Raw genomic sequence first — 15,292 nt, forward strand, 5'->3', positions numbered from 1 at the left:
AATTTACGCTATACTATCATCAGATAACAATATTTTATCATTTATTGTAATGAAATTTTGGCAACTGCGTTTATTTTAGTTCGATTAAATTATCATAAACAAGGATTACTTTGACTAGTCTTATGATGAGAAATTGGAATGTTTTCTGGAACTTTCTTTCAAGGCAGTATTTTGCTCAGAATTTGATCAATATTACCCCAAATTACTCCGTTCACAGTACTTATAAAGAATAATCTAACAAATAAAATCATAAAAGTTGAAGTCCTGTAAGAAGCATGTCTGATTATTGTATTTATTCTTTGTAGATGGCATTGGCACCTAAAAGGAAAACGTGGGAGAAAGACGCCGTGGTTCGTGCCATTACATGTGTGAGAAATGGCGAGATGGGGTACTTAAAAGCCTCAAAAGTTTTTGCCGTACCAAAACGTTGTTTGTAATCGTCTAGTGGCTCGGCATCCGAAGCCCATCTTGACGACAGTGGGGATTCAGACAGCAGTGATGACGATGACGCAGAGTGTCTGTTCTGCACTGGGCGCTTTTCTGAAGACAAACACGGAAAGGAATGGGTACAGTGCACCAAATGTTATCGCTGGGCTCATGAAGATTGCGGTGTCACAGAAGACAATTTTGTTTGCCCCGGATGTCGTAAAGATAAACCTAAGTAGTGTGAAATGAGTGAAGGATAACAGAAACGAATGAACATGTAAAAATTTGTATATTCATATGTCCTTATTCTGTAATAAAATAATTAAAGCAAAATATTATTACTGTCTCATATTAGGAAACCTTGATCTAATTTCTATGAAAAGCCTTGTTTGTGAAGATTTAATAACAACTCTGAAAGATTGTTTATTATTGCAAATACGATAATTGTATGATAAAATTAAATAATGCAGGATATTATTACCATCATAAAAAATACAATTGCGCTTGCTTTTAGGTCTCTCAAATGGGTTTACAAAAGTATGTCTCATATTAGGCTCTGGCTCTGAGCACTATGGGACTCAACTGCTGAGGTCATTAGTCCCCTAGAACTTAGAACTAGTTAAACCTAACTAACCTAAGGACATCACAAACATCCATGCCCGAGGCAGGATTCGAACCTGCGACCGTAGCGGTCTTGCGGTTCCAGACTGCAGCGCCTTTAACCGCACGGCCACTTCGGCCGGCCTCATATTAGGCACCTATCCTCTATCCGAGATGCAGGAAGCGGCCTTGAGTGTTTCACAGATGACTGCCCGGCAGGTCCACGGCATATGGCTAGTGTGTGTAGAGTCAGGTGTCGCAAGGTTTTCGCAAACAGCGTCGTGCGTTATGTACGGCAGGGCAGGGCAGGGCAGGGCGCTGCGACCCGTGCTGTGCGGGCGTTGCTCGGCCCCTTGAGCCGTCGGACCGGTGCGTCCACTTCTCCGGCTGTTGTCCCGGGGTGTCCACCCCGGCAGCCGCCGCTGCTATATAACGCCCGCACTCCGGCTACCGACACCAGTAGTTCCGCACTCAGCACAACCAACAATGGCCTTCAAGGTAAGGTGGCGGCAGTCAGTCGCGAGTTATTGTACTTACCTGGCGTTTTCCATTACGATCCGTGCTCGACTCGAAAGTACTTTCCCCATTACTTTCCCCGAGGATAGCGTCATATGCAACCAGCTAGGTAACTGCAGGCAGTAACTACTGACATGAAGGAGTTGTTTTCAGGCGGGGTACAGTACTATATTCCTTCTCAAAGAGTGAGCTGGTACAGTGTTCGAGTCTACATCTACATCTACATCTACATCCATACTCCGCAAGCCACCAGACGGTGTGTGGCGGAGGGTACCTTGAGTACCTCTATCGGTTCTCCCTTCTATTCCAGTCTCGTATTGTTCGTGGAAAGAAAGATTGTGGTATGCCTCTGTGTGGGCTCTAATCTCTCTGATTTTGTCCTCCTGCTCTCTTCGCGAGATATACGTAGGAGGGAGCAATATTTTGCTTGACTCCTAGGTAGAGGTATGCTCTCGAAACTTCAACAAAAGCCCGTACCGAGCTACGGAGCGTCTCTCTTGCAGAGTCTTCCACTGGAGTTTATCTATCATCTCCGTAACGCTTTCGCGATTACTAAATGATCCTGTAACAAAGCGCGCAGCTCTCCGTTGGATCTTCTCTATCTCTTCTATCAACCCTATTTGGTACGGATTGCCGGCCGCGGTGGTCTAGCGGTTCTAGGCGCTCAGTCCGGAACTGCGGGACTGCTACGGTCGCAGGTTCGAATCCTGCCTCGGGCATGGATGTGTGTGATGTCCTTAGGTTAGTTAGGTTTAAGTAGTTCTAAGTTCTAGGGGACTGATGACCACAGATGTTAAGTCCCATAGTGCTCAGAGCCATTTGAACCATTTGTTACGGATCCCACACTGCTGAGCAGTATTCAAGCAGTGGGCGAACAAGCGTACTGTAACCTACTTCCTTTGTTTTCGGATTGCATTTCCTTAGGATTCTTCCAATGAATCTCAGTCTGGCATCTGCTTTACTGACGATCAACTTTGTATGATCATTCCGTTTTAAATCACTCTTAATGCGTACTCCCAGATAATTTATGGAATTAACTGCTTACAGTTGCTGACCTGCTATATTGTAGCTAAATGATAAGGGATCTTTCTTTCTATGTATTCGCAGCACATTACACTTGTCTACATTGAGATTCAATTGCCATTCCCTGCATCATGCGTCAATTCGTTGCAGATCCTCCTGCATTTTAGTGCAATTTTCCATTGTTACAACCTATCGATATACCACAGCACCATCCGCAAAAAGCCTCAGTGAACTTCCGATGTCATTCACAAGGTCATTTATGTATATTGTGAATAGCAACGGTCCTACGACACTCCCCTGCGGCACACCTGAAATCACTCTTACTTCGGAAGACTTCTCTCCATTGAGAATGACATGCTGCGTTCTCTTATCTAGGAACTCTTCAATCCAATCACACAACCTGGTCCGATAGTCCATATGCTCTTACTTTGTTCATTAGACGACTGTGGGGAACTATATCGAACGCCTTGCGGAAGTCAAGAAACACGGAATCTACCTGGGAACTCGTGTCTATGGCCCTCTGAGTCTCGTGGACGAATAGCGCGAGCTGGGTTTCTCACGATCGTCTTTTTCGAAACCCATGTTGATTCCTACAGAGTAGATTTCTAGTCTCCAACGAAGTCATTATACTCGAACAAAATACGTGTTCCAAAATTCTACAACTGATCGACGTTAGAGATATACGTCTATAGTTCTGCACATCTGTTCGACGTCCCTTCTTGAAAACGGGGATGAATTGTGCCCACTTCCAATCGTTTGGAACGCTACGCTCTTCTAGAGACCTACGGTACACCGCTGCAAGAAGGGGGGTAAGCTCCTTCGCGTACTCTGTGTAAAATCGAACTGGTATCCAATCAGGTCCACCGGCCTTTCCTCTTTTGAGCGATTTTAATTATTTCTCTATCCCTCTGTCGTCTATTTCGATATCTACCATTTTGTCATCTGTGGTCAATCTAGACAAGGAACTACAGTGCAGTCTTCCTCTGTTAAACAGCTTTGGAAAAGAACATTTAGTATTTCGGCATTTGTATTCGGTGAGATCCGAGATGAAATCCCCGACTAGTCAATCAGCTTTCAAAGTTTCCGTGGATAGCGTAAATCATCTCATGACAGGTGCCAGGATGGTTCCTTTGAATATACCACGGCCGATTAGTTGTCCCGTCCCTACTTCGCACTCCATGGCTATTTTTAAATCTCGACTTTTTCATATTGACCTATCTTGTGCTAGTCTTTCTCTGTGTAACTATTACACTCAGAATGCCGTATGATGTCTCTCCCATAATCTAATCTTTGCTTGCCTCTACTATTTATCACTTTCACTGCTCCTTCATTGCAACAACCCATCCACTTGCACTAAATTTCCAGAAATGTCTCAGTTTAGCTAGTGAGTCCGTAGAGAATAGCGTAAGAGGCGTACTGTATTGTATGACCGGCCGTTCTATTCCATCCTAATTTTGCGGAGATAAAGACCATCCATTCGACTCTTTCCACCTGTTTTGCCGAAAAGCTCTCATATGTTATGTCCCTCGTAGAAGCAGCATCAGCGCCATCGGATTCCGTGTAAAATGCAGTTCTACTCCCTGTGATTCTAAGTGATGAAGCGGGTCTTCGGAACAGTATATGTATTGAAAAAAGCGAGTTTTATTGGTAAATATTTATTAAGCAGGTTTACTTGCCTTGCACCAGAATAAACGTGCTTTTCCTACATAACTCGCTGCTGACGTAACATGTGCTCTAATATCTAGCCGCAGCTCCTCATACGACCATCCACTGGCAACGGTATATGGTCCAAAGGCTCCTTCTGCCAGCATGGATACTGAAATCTTATTCCCGACTGTGAGTTCTGCAGTACCGCTTTACTCGCTGAATGTTACACGGTATCTGCTGACGCGATGAAAATTCGTAAAACTGGGAAATACAGAAAAAAAATGCGGCTTGAAAAGAAGGGATACCTCACAAGCGCCATGTTAAGTTTTCCTGAATGTCGCAGTATTTGTTCGAATAACATTTCCACGCATCTGGCACGGGTTTGTTGAAGACATCTCTTGTTTATAAGACCGTCTCGGTGTGGCTACCGGCAGTTTATTTACCAGAAGTCAGTAGTACCATCACCTGTCCAGCAGCTGCCTAGAAGACATATTGTGGGATATACGGAACACAATCCGGTGCCAGACCAGAGTGCCCCGTATTGAACAGATCCGCTGGGATAGCCTCAAGAGTCACATCTTGAACATAGACTTCTGTCTTGGCGTCACTACGGTCCATCAAGCTAAGCTCTTCACCTCGAATTTTTCTGGAACCGTTTTAAGATATCGTAATTCAGTTTTCACCCATGTGAATTATGAAAATGTCCTCAAACCAAACCGTTGGAAGCAAAATAGTCTCCGTTTTCCACCAAAATCAGTCCTCATCATGCTCCACCGATGGGTCGGAACCGTGTATGTGTTTCCAACGCTACATGGTCCCTTCCCATCCACGGACGCAGTCTCGGTCCACTGTATGTGCGTACCCCGTTCTCCCGACTTACCAGTGTAGCAATTCGGCTGTGCAGAGACTGTTCAGCTCGACATTTTACGATATGAGGTCCTTGTTTGCGTCATCTGAGGATACATACTGGCGATATTATCGTCACCTACAATACAACCTTTTGGAGACAGGCCTTTTCCACATTTCTTCGTCCATTATGATCGTCAGATTTTTGCATCCGAATCTGTCGTCACTGTTTATGTCGTCAATCCCTCTTACATTGAATTATCCTCTACGTCTTATCACGACCTTATCCAACACAGAATCTCCTTCGTCTATCTCCCATTACTGCGTCTCGCTGTATGCACAGTGTATCTCTGTTTCACTTGCATGAGAGTCGCTATTATATCCTGAACCGCTGTCTCTTCTCTTGTTGATTTGTGTGGTGTTTCCGCCCTTTCTCCTTATGCCGAAAAAAAAGTGGAAATTTGTGTTAAGTTCCTGTGACACCAAATTGCTGATGTCATCTGTACCTAGGCTTACACACTACTTAATCTAACTTACTTATGCTAAGGATAACACACACAGCCATGCCCGAGGGAGGACTCGAATCTTCGATGGTGGGAGCCGCGCGTGGCAAGGAGCCCTAGCCGGCCGAAGTGGCCGTGCGGTTAAAGGCGCTGCAGTCTGGAACCGCAAGTCCGCTACGGTCGCAGTTTCGAATCCTGCCTCGGGCATGGATGTTTGTGATGTCCTTAGGTTAGTTAGGTTTAACTGGTTCTAAGTTCTAGGGGACTAATGATCTCAGAAGTTGAGTCCCATAGTGCTCAGAGCCATTTGAACCATTTTTTTTTGCAAGGAGCCCTAGACCGTGCGGTTACCCCGCGCAGCTTTATGCCGAATGTGTATTCCATTGCCCGCTGAGCAGTCTGCGATTCACACTGACCGTCCACGTTCCACATCCGTAAGTTAGAACTGTCCTTATACACTGGTTATACACTGCCATCCGAATATAGCATTCAGTTTCCCAATTGAACTCAAAATCCACATTTATTGTCTGATTAATACTTTAAGTGCCCATCGGATTGCTGTTCCTAATTGCCCTAAGTATACAACTCTTGTTCATCTTCACTAATTTCCTAGAAGCATCTGATCATTCATGTATTTGGTCAGCGCAATAAATCGTCAGACCGACTTTTATATTAACTTTGTTCAGTTTATACATCCATGTGATCCCTTAGGAAATAAAGTAATGTCAACTACGTACTGAACGTGGTACACATAAGAACCGTTTATGTGCAATCTTTTTGTACCCCAGTTTAACATTTGTAGACCTCTTCTGCTGCTGCAGAGAATTTGGTTAAACAGGTGTATAACTCTTTCCTATATTTTAAGCTTTCTGTTTTTATGATATAGTCGAATGGAAGCTGTAGCTCTAATCTACACATCCCGCAACAAACTGATGTAACTGCGTTCTATGCCTTGGGTCTCAAGTAATGCTAGCATATATTGTATGTCAGATTTAAAGCAGTTTCGGTAGTACCCCAAGGGTGTGATATAGGGGCGCTACTGTTTTCAGTATACGGGGTGATTCAGTCGCCCCCTGCCTACGGCTTTGATGGAATCTGCAACTCATTCAAAAACCACGCACGAGATTTTAGTATTCTCTCGCTCGCTACGCCCAAACTGTTAGTACCACAGAAGAAATGAGCAGGACCTTTTAAAAGGAAATTCAACGTATTTAAAATTTGTACATGGATTCTTTTAGGCTCGTGGCCACGGTTTTCGAATTATTCAAGAAAAACGCATTTGAAGGTCACTTGGCGCGAGTGCGCATTTTACACCTGTTATTCAAGATGGTTACCAAATTCTTGAAAGTCTCTTTGGGTTTGCTGCTGAATCCTAAAATCAACTCGATTCGATATTTCGGCGCTCCAGCTGTTCGCCATCTTCAGGAGAATGCTGCTTCTGCTGATGAGCTCCGCTGAGAATTGTTGACGGGTGCTTCGGGGGTGGGTCTGGGGGGTTGGGATTTTTGTCCGAATCTCCTCTCAAGGCAGTTTTCACTTCTTACACGGTTCGGGAAGGGGTTGTGAAATAAGTCTGTCAAGAGCATCACAGATGTGCTCTCTAGGATTTAGCTCCGGTGAGTACTAGGCCATTTCATAGGTCTTCGACACGTCAACGGTCCTGTGCGGCCGGACATTGTCATTCAGAAACAAAGTTGGGACCTATGAACTCCCAAACAGAGTGTCATAATCCACAATAATCTCCCTGGAATACTGATGTGCTGTAACGGTACCTCGCACAAAGATAAGCAATCGTGCTCCATCACTGTGCATAACGCCTGCACACACAATTACGCCTAGGCCATACAGACGACGTGCACGAACATATTGTGGTGTGTAATGTGTTCCGCTCTCTCTCTACTCTAGCTCGCGCTCAGAATCACTTGCCACAGTGAAGTGGCGTTCGTGGGAGAATATCACTCCGAACCATTGTTGCTGACCGCAGCCAACATGCTCCCTACACCAACGACAATGGTGTGGTTGAAGTGGGACGCATTCAACAGAGTTCCGAGTATACGTACCAGTCTGATTTAATCACAGCGAAATGTTTCTGGCAGAGACGTGTGAACCGCCAGCGATTTCAAGGTCAGCATTGATCTGTTCCTTTTCGGCACCACGGCTACGTATCGGTCCTCTTGAGATTTGGTGGTTCATCTGCGACCACAGGCATGCTTTCGCAAAGCATTTTCACCTTCAGCGGCCTTTTCTGACCGCGAGATGACACTTTTGTGAAGATCCATTACTGTGGCCACAGTAGTGACACTTTAACCGGCTTCGAGCCATCCAGTGGCTTGTCCACGACGGTAAGCACACAAATGATGTCATGCAGACACACTGCCGTACCACACGGAATGTCGTACTAATCATTCCCACGACAATGTTCATCAGACACCGTACTGTCGAATGCGTACAGAGCGTTCGAGCATAGGCTTCGCTGCAGTTAACACGTCCCGCATTCCATGTTTCCTTTTACTATAATTGTCCAGGTGTTCCGCAGTAATTTTCGGTTGTCCCTAGGCAACCGCTAGTTGTTCCTTATCTAATGCCAAGCAGTGTGCAACGAAACGCTTTGATAAAAATTTTAATCTCGTATTTCACCCCCTTAGGGGTTGAATTTCTAAGAACACCGGAATACGTATTTTTTAATTTCTAACTGAGAAGACAAAAATAAATTTTAGTAGATTTTGCTTTAAAAATGCTTTCACAATGAAATTTTTTTCAAAAAATCCATTCATCCCCATAGGGGTAAAATTTCCAAAAACAATGAAGCACCTATTTTCTTTTTGTAATCGAGCAGTCAAATACCAGTTTTCATATATATAGCTTTTAAAATGCTTTATTAGTTCTTTAATAATGATTTATCTAAAAATACTTTCACCCTCTTCGGGGCTGAATTTCCAAAAATTCTGAAACACTTTTTCAAAAAAAAATTCTGACTGCGAAACCAAATACCAATTTTCGGAGTTCTAGCTTCGAAATTACCTTAATAGCGACATAGCTTTAAAAATATTTCAACACCTATTTCACCCCCTGAAGGGTGGAATTCCGAAAAATCCCTTTTTAAACGATGTTTGCAGTACAAGATGAACACCCTCTCCAAATTATAAGTTTCTATGCTCAGTGGCTTTGGCTGGGCGATGATGAGTCAGTCAGCCAGGTCATTTCCTTTTACAGTATATTGGCTGTATCGGGTATAAGTACGCATATTTTTATATGTTGCACCTTCATATATACACACGTCAAGGGGTTGGTTGTTTTCCCTCTGCATCGAAAATGTATGACCTGATGTTTTTCGCACGATCGTACTATTATACTAAGCGGATTACGCCTTTCTGTATAGACTACCCGGTTTCATGCACACTAACACCTGACCTGCTGCCCAAAGGAAAAGCAGCATTAATCGCTTGGTGTTGCCACACGTACTTGGAGGTACAAACCAACACAAAAACATACGACTTGTAACGGCTGTAATTGTAAGTCTGTATCTACATCTACATCCATGCTCCGCAAGCCACCTGACGGTGTGGGGCGGAGGGTGCTTTGAGTACCTCTATCGGTTCTCCCTTCTATTCCAGTCTCGTATTGTTCATGGAAAGAAAGATTGTCGGTATGCCTCTGTGTGGGCTCTAATCTCTCTGATTTTATCCTCATGGTCTCTTGGCGAGGTATACTTAGGAGGGAGCAATATACTGCTTGACTCTTCGGTGAAGGTATGTTCTCGAAACTTCAACAAAAGCCCGTACCGAGCTACTGAGCGTCTCTCCTGCAGAGTCTTCCACTGGAGTTTATCTGTCATCTCCGTAACGCTTTCGCGTTTACTAAATGATCCTGTAACGAAGCGCGCTGCACTCCGTTGGATCTTCTCTATGTCTTCTATCAACCCTATCTGGTACGGATCCCACACTACTGAGCAGTATTCAAGCAGTGGGCGGACAAGTGTACTGTAACCTACTTCCTTTGTTTTCGGATTGCATTTCCTTAGGATTCTTCCAATGAATCTCAGCCTGGCATCTGGTTTACCGAGGATGAACTTTATATGATCATTCCATTTTAAATCACTCCTAATGCCCACTCCCAGATAATTTATGGAATTAACTGCTTCCAGTTGCTGACCTGCTATATTGTAGCTAAATGATATTTCTTTCTATGTATTCGCAGCACATTAAACTTGTCTACATTGAGATTCAATTGCCATCCTCTGCACCATGCGTCAATTCGTTGCAGATCCTCCTGGTGCTCGTGCTTGATCAAAGCAAAGTTCACAGATTACAGAAGTTGCATGTGGCTGTATAGCGACGTAGTAACTAGAAAACACGGCGTTTCAGTGCGCCAATTTGTAGTACGGAGTGTGGAGATAATGTAGGAGCCAATAACCATGAGGAAGAACAGTAATTTCAAACAAGGGCACTGTAAGGAGGAGGTATCTGCGGTTCTTTGTGTTACGCAAGATGCTTTTCAAACAGGATTGGCCGTATTCTGCAGGAAAACGGTTTAAACTGGACCTACCCAGATACGACGAGACGTAGTAGCACGTAATTTACGCAGTGACATTGTCGAACAGCATCGGTTTGGTGGTCCAGGTGCTATGGTGTGGGCGGGCAGAATGCTGCGTGGGCAAATACTGATGTGATACTCTTCAGTACACCGTCCTCAGTCACCAACAGAAATATTCGCACTGTTACAGCCCGTATACAAAGATAGGCATGTGAGTCGTAGTTTAGAATTACACCTCCTTGCTTATTTTATGAGGCAGAGCTCGCGGCGAGTATTGCAACTGGGGCGACCTGAACTGTGGAGCATTGGGGGGAGGCGGGGGGGGGGGGGGGTGCTGGACTGATCGATGGACCAGGTGGCAACCCGAGAACGCCGTAAGCGATAAAGGGATTAGCCGTGTACGGTGGGCGGCCACATTGGGAGTAGGAGTGGGGAGGGGGGGGGGGGGGGGGGACAGCTGTTGCGACAACTGCGTCGCCTTCATCGTCAGCGGGGAGAGCTGTGTAGCTGCAAGAGGCCCGCCAGCCACCCAGCCGCTGTGTTGTAGCATGTGGAGCACCGAGGGGCGCTGTCGCAACCCCGGCCCCGCCTCTCATCCCAGGCACGGCACGCCTATTAATAGGGACACAAAACGCAGTGGCGCAACGCAATGCAATGCACGCCATCTGCGGCGCCTACTAGGGAACACAGTCCGTCATTCTGTCCCCACGCGGCTGGCTATAAAGTTGTTATCTGCTCCGTCGCTATTCATCTACCTCTGCATCCACTTCTACGTCTGTACAATTACACCACAATTTCGCACTTCAGAAATTGAGAAAGCGTTCATAAACCTTCTTTCAGACTATTTCTCGGCCGTGACATCCTCCAACAGCACGCGAGGAAAATGTAAACAAATCTTTTCGTGACAGCTTTTAGTTCTGTTATTTTATTCCGATGGTCTATTTGTGGCCTAGGTGGCAGTCAACAAAATATTCTGGCATATGGGAGAGAAAACTCGCGATTCAATCATATCGCCGCAACGAGAAACCTTTTCGTTTAAATTATTGCCACCGCAACTAGCTCATTATAACCGTGACACTCCCTATTTCGCGATCATACGAAACGAGCGCCGGCCACTGTGGCCGAGCGGTTCTAGGTCTGGAACCGCGCTGTTGCTACGGTCGTAGGTTCGAATCCTGCCTCGGGCATGGATGTGTCTGATGTCCTTAGGTTAGTTAGGTTGAATTACTTCTAAGTCTAGGGGATTGATGACCTCAGATGTTAAGTCCCATAGTGCTTAGGGCTATTTGAACCATATGAACGAAACGAGCGGCCCTTTCTTGAACCTTTTCCGTGTCCTCCGTTATCCTATTTGGTAAAGATCCCATACTGCGCAACAGTACGCCAGCAGACAAACAGACCTAATGTGTGGGGTCTCTACTAGATTCTGCCACTCCAAAAAAAAGAAATCACGTGTATTGCTAACTAACCACGTTAAGTGAGAAAACCACGCGCAGCTTGTGAAATTTGTTGTTTGAGTGTTAATAGCCAAAGCATACATTTATCACCGCTAAGTAGTATACTTCTGTTTATCTTTAAGATACTAACCAATATCCCTGATAATTTATGTCCTAAATGATACAATTAGATATGAAAGTTAGGTCAGACAGCATCAAAAACACGTAACTCAAAATCTGTTTATTCTACCTCCTGTCAGATTTGTGTTTTCTGAGATTATAGGCCAACGGTAAAGAGATGAAAGTGTCATGAACGGTAATAATTTAAAAAATGCGCTGTCTGATGGCTATTGTTTCTTTCTAGTCAGGGCGGACCAATAAAACAAGTTTATTTCTACAATCCACGTACTGTAGTGACAACTTTTACTGTTCTACAGTGGGCGCCATTCACGTTGTGACAGTTCATATTGTTCATTATAAAACCACTGAAGGTTAACTTACAACAATAGAATTTGTAAGGATGGGAACATGTAATACGTAGGAAAAACAACTAATAAGCAATCACAGATATTTTCAAAAATTGCCCAGTTGTGATTAAGACTCGCGCACTAAGCGTTCTGTACGAACTTAGTTATGTATACAGACAGTTCATCCATTCCTGGAATCGAGGATCTCGATGATTTTTGCCTGTTAACGACATTGTTACCCAGGGATTCCATGACTCTCGAGAATGCTTTAATTTCAAGTTTGAAATCGTATAATGAATAACAAAAAATATATTTTAATGCGATATAAATACAAATTAACAATTTTCTTATTGTTTTCCTTTACTTGCACTGTGAAACCTTTCATCTTGCCAAATTTCATGATTATACGTCAATGGGAAAGTACCTTATAAGTTTTAATGAGTGAGTTGGCGAGTACTAAAACATATGACATAAATCTTTTTATTGCATTGACTCAGAAGCTAACGTTTGTTATACGGCCAAAGGACCATAGCCTTTATTATGTTAATAAATGTCAACTTCACACTTCTACCCGTTTCTGAGAAGAACGGTATTAACAGACCTGCGCACAGACTACAGTCTGACGACAATCGAGAAATTTTTTTCTAGTGCTATAATTAGAAATTAACAATTTCTGGACTTTTTCCTTTGCTTTTAGTGCGAAACCTTGCTGCTTGGAAAATTTCAAGATCTAGGAAAGGGGAGGTACCCAGCAGATTTTGATGGTTGCGTTTGCGAATAGCAAAATAAGTGACATAAATGGCAGTATCTTTTGATTTCACTGGCTTAGAAGGTTCGATTTTTTACATCGCCAAAGGTCTGTACACCTTAATACATGGTATAAATTTCAACTTGATATGTCGACCCATTCCTGAGAAAAAGGATTTGGAACAGTCGCACAGACCGATGGACAGAGAGACAGATAACGAAGTGATGCTGTAAAGGTTCCATTTGTACCGATTGAGGTACAGTACCCTAAAAACAAAGGCATTTTATTTAATATTTTTTCAAATGGAATTAATGATAGTATAGTACATTTCAGAGCACTTGGTCTGAGGTATTCTAAGTGCGCCCCTGTATTTAGTTGCGTATGGTGATAAATACTTCACAAACAGTACTCTAGATTTGACTCGTATGCCCCAACGAAAACAGCGAGAGTTTGTCTCTTTTGGTGCCAACACTCCAGGGTCGGTCGGAACATTACATTCTGAACATGTTAGGCCGTGTGATGGCGACCACGTGGACTCTCAATGCACGGCTGGCGATCGTCAGTTTTTGAGATGAAAGTTGGCATCTCAGATCTATGATGGACGACATGAGACAGATAACAATACCAGTGTTACAGCTCGTTGGGTATGCAATTATTTTAATTGCTCTATCTTCCTCTTCTCTGCCTCATGGGACAATACTACTTGTCCATTTTTGTGCTTTGGTCAGGATTAACACATTATTCTGTCAATAACAGAAACTGTTACTGTTTGTTTGAACTTCTACTGCTTCCCAATTTATCTCCAATTCACTAGCCCGAATAGTTCGTTGCATGTCACCTGAGTGTCTAAAAAGAAACAACTTAAGTGACTTCTCATACAGTACTGAATTAAGAATTGTTCCCAAAAAACAGGCGGCTCGTTTTTTATATCTACTCACAGTGCCCAGCATTCTAATTTCGATACCGTTTGGCTTTCTGAAACGCTACACTCATACGTTAAAGTGATTCGTGCGACAATACATGGCCTATTTACTTCTCCACCTTAGTCTGTGTGAACTACAACTAAAGAATCCACCACAGTTATGACAAACTCTGAATCTTAAGTCATGCCTACTCTGGAAGGTCGGGGCTCTGCTGTGTATGGATAGTGACCTTTCATATCTCCAAATCCTCGATCTGAGTTACTTCCAATCACTGGTTCGCACATTTCACCGGTAGAGGCAGGAAGTTGTGGGACCCCAGTCATTATCAGTATTGTTGCGATAACAGGAGTTTATGCTCCTCCAGAATACCATTTCATCAGTAGTGGCGGCGGTAATGTCACCCGTATGTTACGATATTAGTTGTTCAAACGGCGGATGTGTCACCCGGTCTCTACATGCGCGTTTCCAATGGTTGTCCACAGCTCGCAGTCTTCGCCGCCGTCCTGGCCGTGGCCCGCGCCGGCTACCTGGGCGCCCCCGCTATTGCCTACGGTGCCGCCCCCGCCTATGCCGCCTACGGCGCCCACGCCGTCGCCCCCGCGGCCATCACCTCCCAGCACTCCAACATCCTGAGGAGCTACGGCAACCTGGGACAGGTGTCCACCTACTCCAAGACCGTCGACACGCCCTACTCCAGCGTCAGCAAGTCTGACATCCGCGTCACCAACAACGCCGTGTACGCCGCCCCCGCCGCCTACGCCGCCGCCCCCGTGGCCTACGCCGCCCCCGCGGCCTACGCCGCCCCCGCATACGGCTACGCCCGCGCCGCCTACGCCCCCGCCCTGGGCTACGCCCGCGCCGCCTACGCCGCCCCCGCCGTCGCAGCCCACGGCCTTCTGGGAGTGGCCTACTCTGCCGCCCCTGCCGTCGCCCATCTGACCTACAGCGGCCTGCACGCTGCCTACGCTTATTGAGCACCTATTCCATCAACATAAATCTATCATCCGTCCTTGGATCCTTTCTCTATTTCTCCCCAATATTCTCGTCCATTCTTCCCATTTTCCTTCCTAGTTCTTTCTCTCATCGTCTTAATATTCTCCTACGTCCTTCAGTCCGTTTTCTTTTCCTTCCCAAACTTTTCTCTTCGTTATTGCCTACACCTTCCTAGATCTGCACTGGATATGCCAGTCTTACAGCGTATCAAGGACTGAAAAATGTTCTGTCATTTGCACACCATTCTATCCAGCCATTAAATGCATTTGTTGTGTATTATCAACCATGTGACTTCAATAAATCATTTAAAATCTAAAACACTGTGTTTTATTTGAAAGTGGGAAATTATTTTAATCAAAATGGTTGTTAAAATGAAACAGTTTATACAATTCTCGAGCACTTGTGACCAAAAGCACCGCTGGGTTAACAAGGTTGTTTCTCACATCAGACATTTTAACACACTCGTGCAGAATCATTACGAAGTTTTAGACACTGGCAGACGAAAATATCTAGAGTTCCAAATTTGCTACACGCACGTCCAGAGTGGTTACAATTTGAAAAGAAAAGCTTCCAAACTATAAATTACTCCATCAAAAATAACATGACACTTATAATAAGCCAGTTTATGTTA

At 44.5% G+C, this 15,292-nt stretch overlaps 1 protein-coding gene across 1 annotated transcript; it reads left to right on the forward strand.

Moving 5' to 3' along the window:
- Positions 1-1,427: 1,427 nt before the first annotated feature.
- On the forward strand, positions 1,428-14,979 carry LOC124622049 (cuticle protein 76-like). Its single transcript, XM_047147614.1, has 2 exons — positions 1,428-1,524; positions 14,151-14,979. The coding sequence occupies exons 1-2, from the start codon at positions 1,513-1,515 to the stop codon at positions 14,640-14,642; spliced, it is 504 nt and encodes a 167-aa protein (XP_047003570.1). The 5' UTR covers positions 1,428-1,512; the 3' UTR covers positions 14,643-14,979.
- The last annotated feature ends 313 nt before the right edge of the window (positions 14,980-15,292 follow it).

The sequence above is a fragment of the Schistocerca americana genome, chromosome 1 (genome assembly GCF_021461395.2).
Source record: "Schistocerca americana isolate TAMUIC-IGC-003095 chromosome 1, iqSchAmer2.1, whole genome shotgun sequence".
NCBI lineage: Eukaryota > Metazoa > Arthropoda > Insecta > Orthoptera > Acrididae > Schistocerca > Schistocerca americana.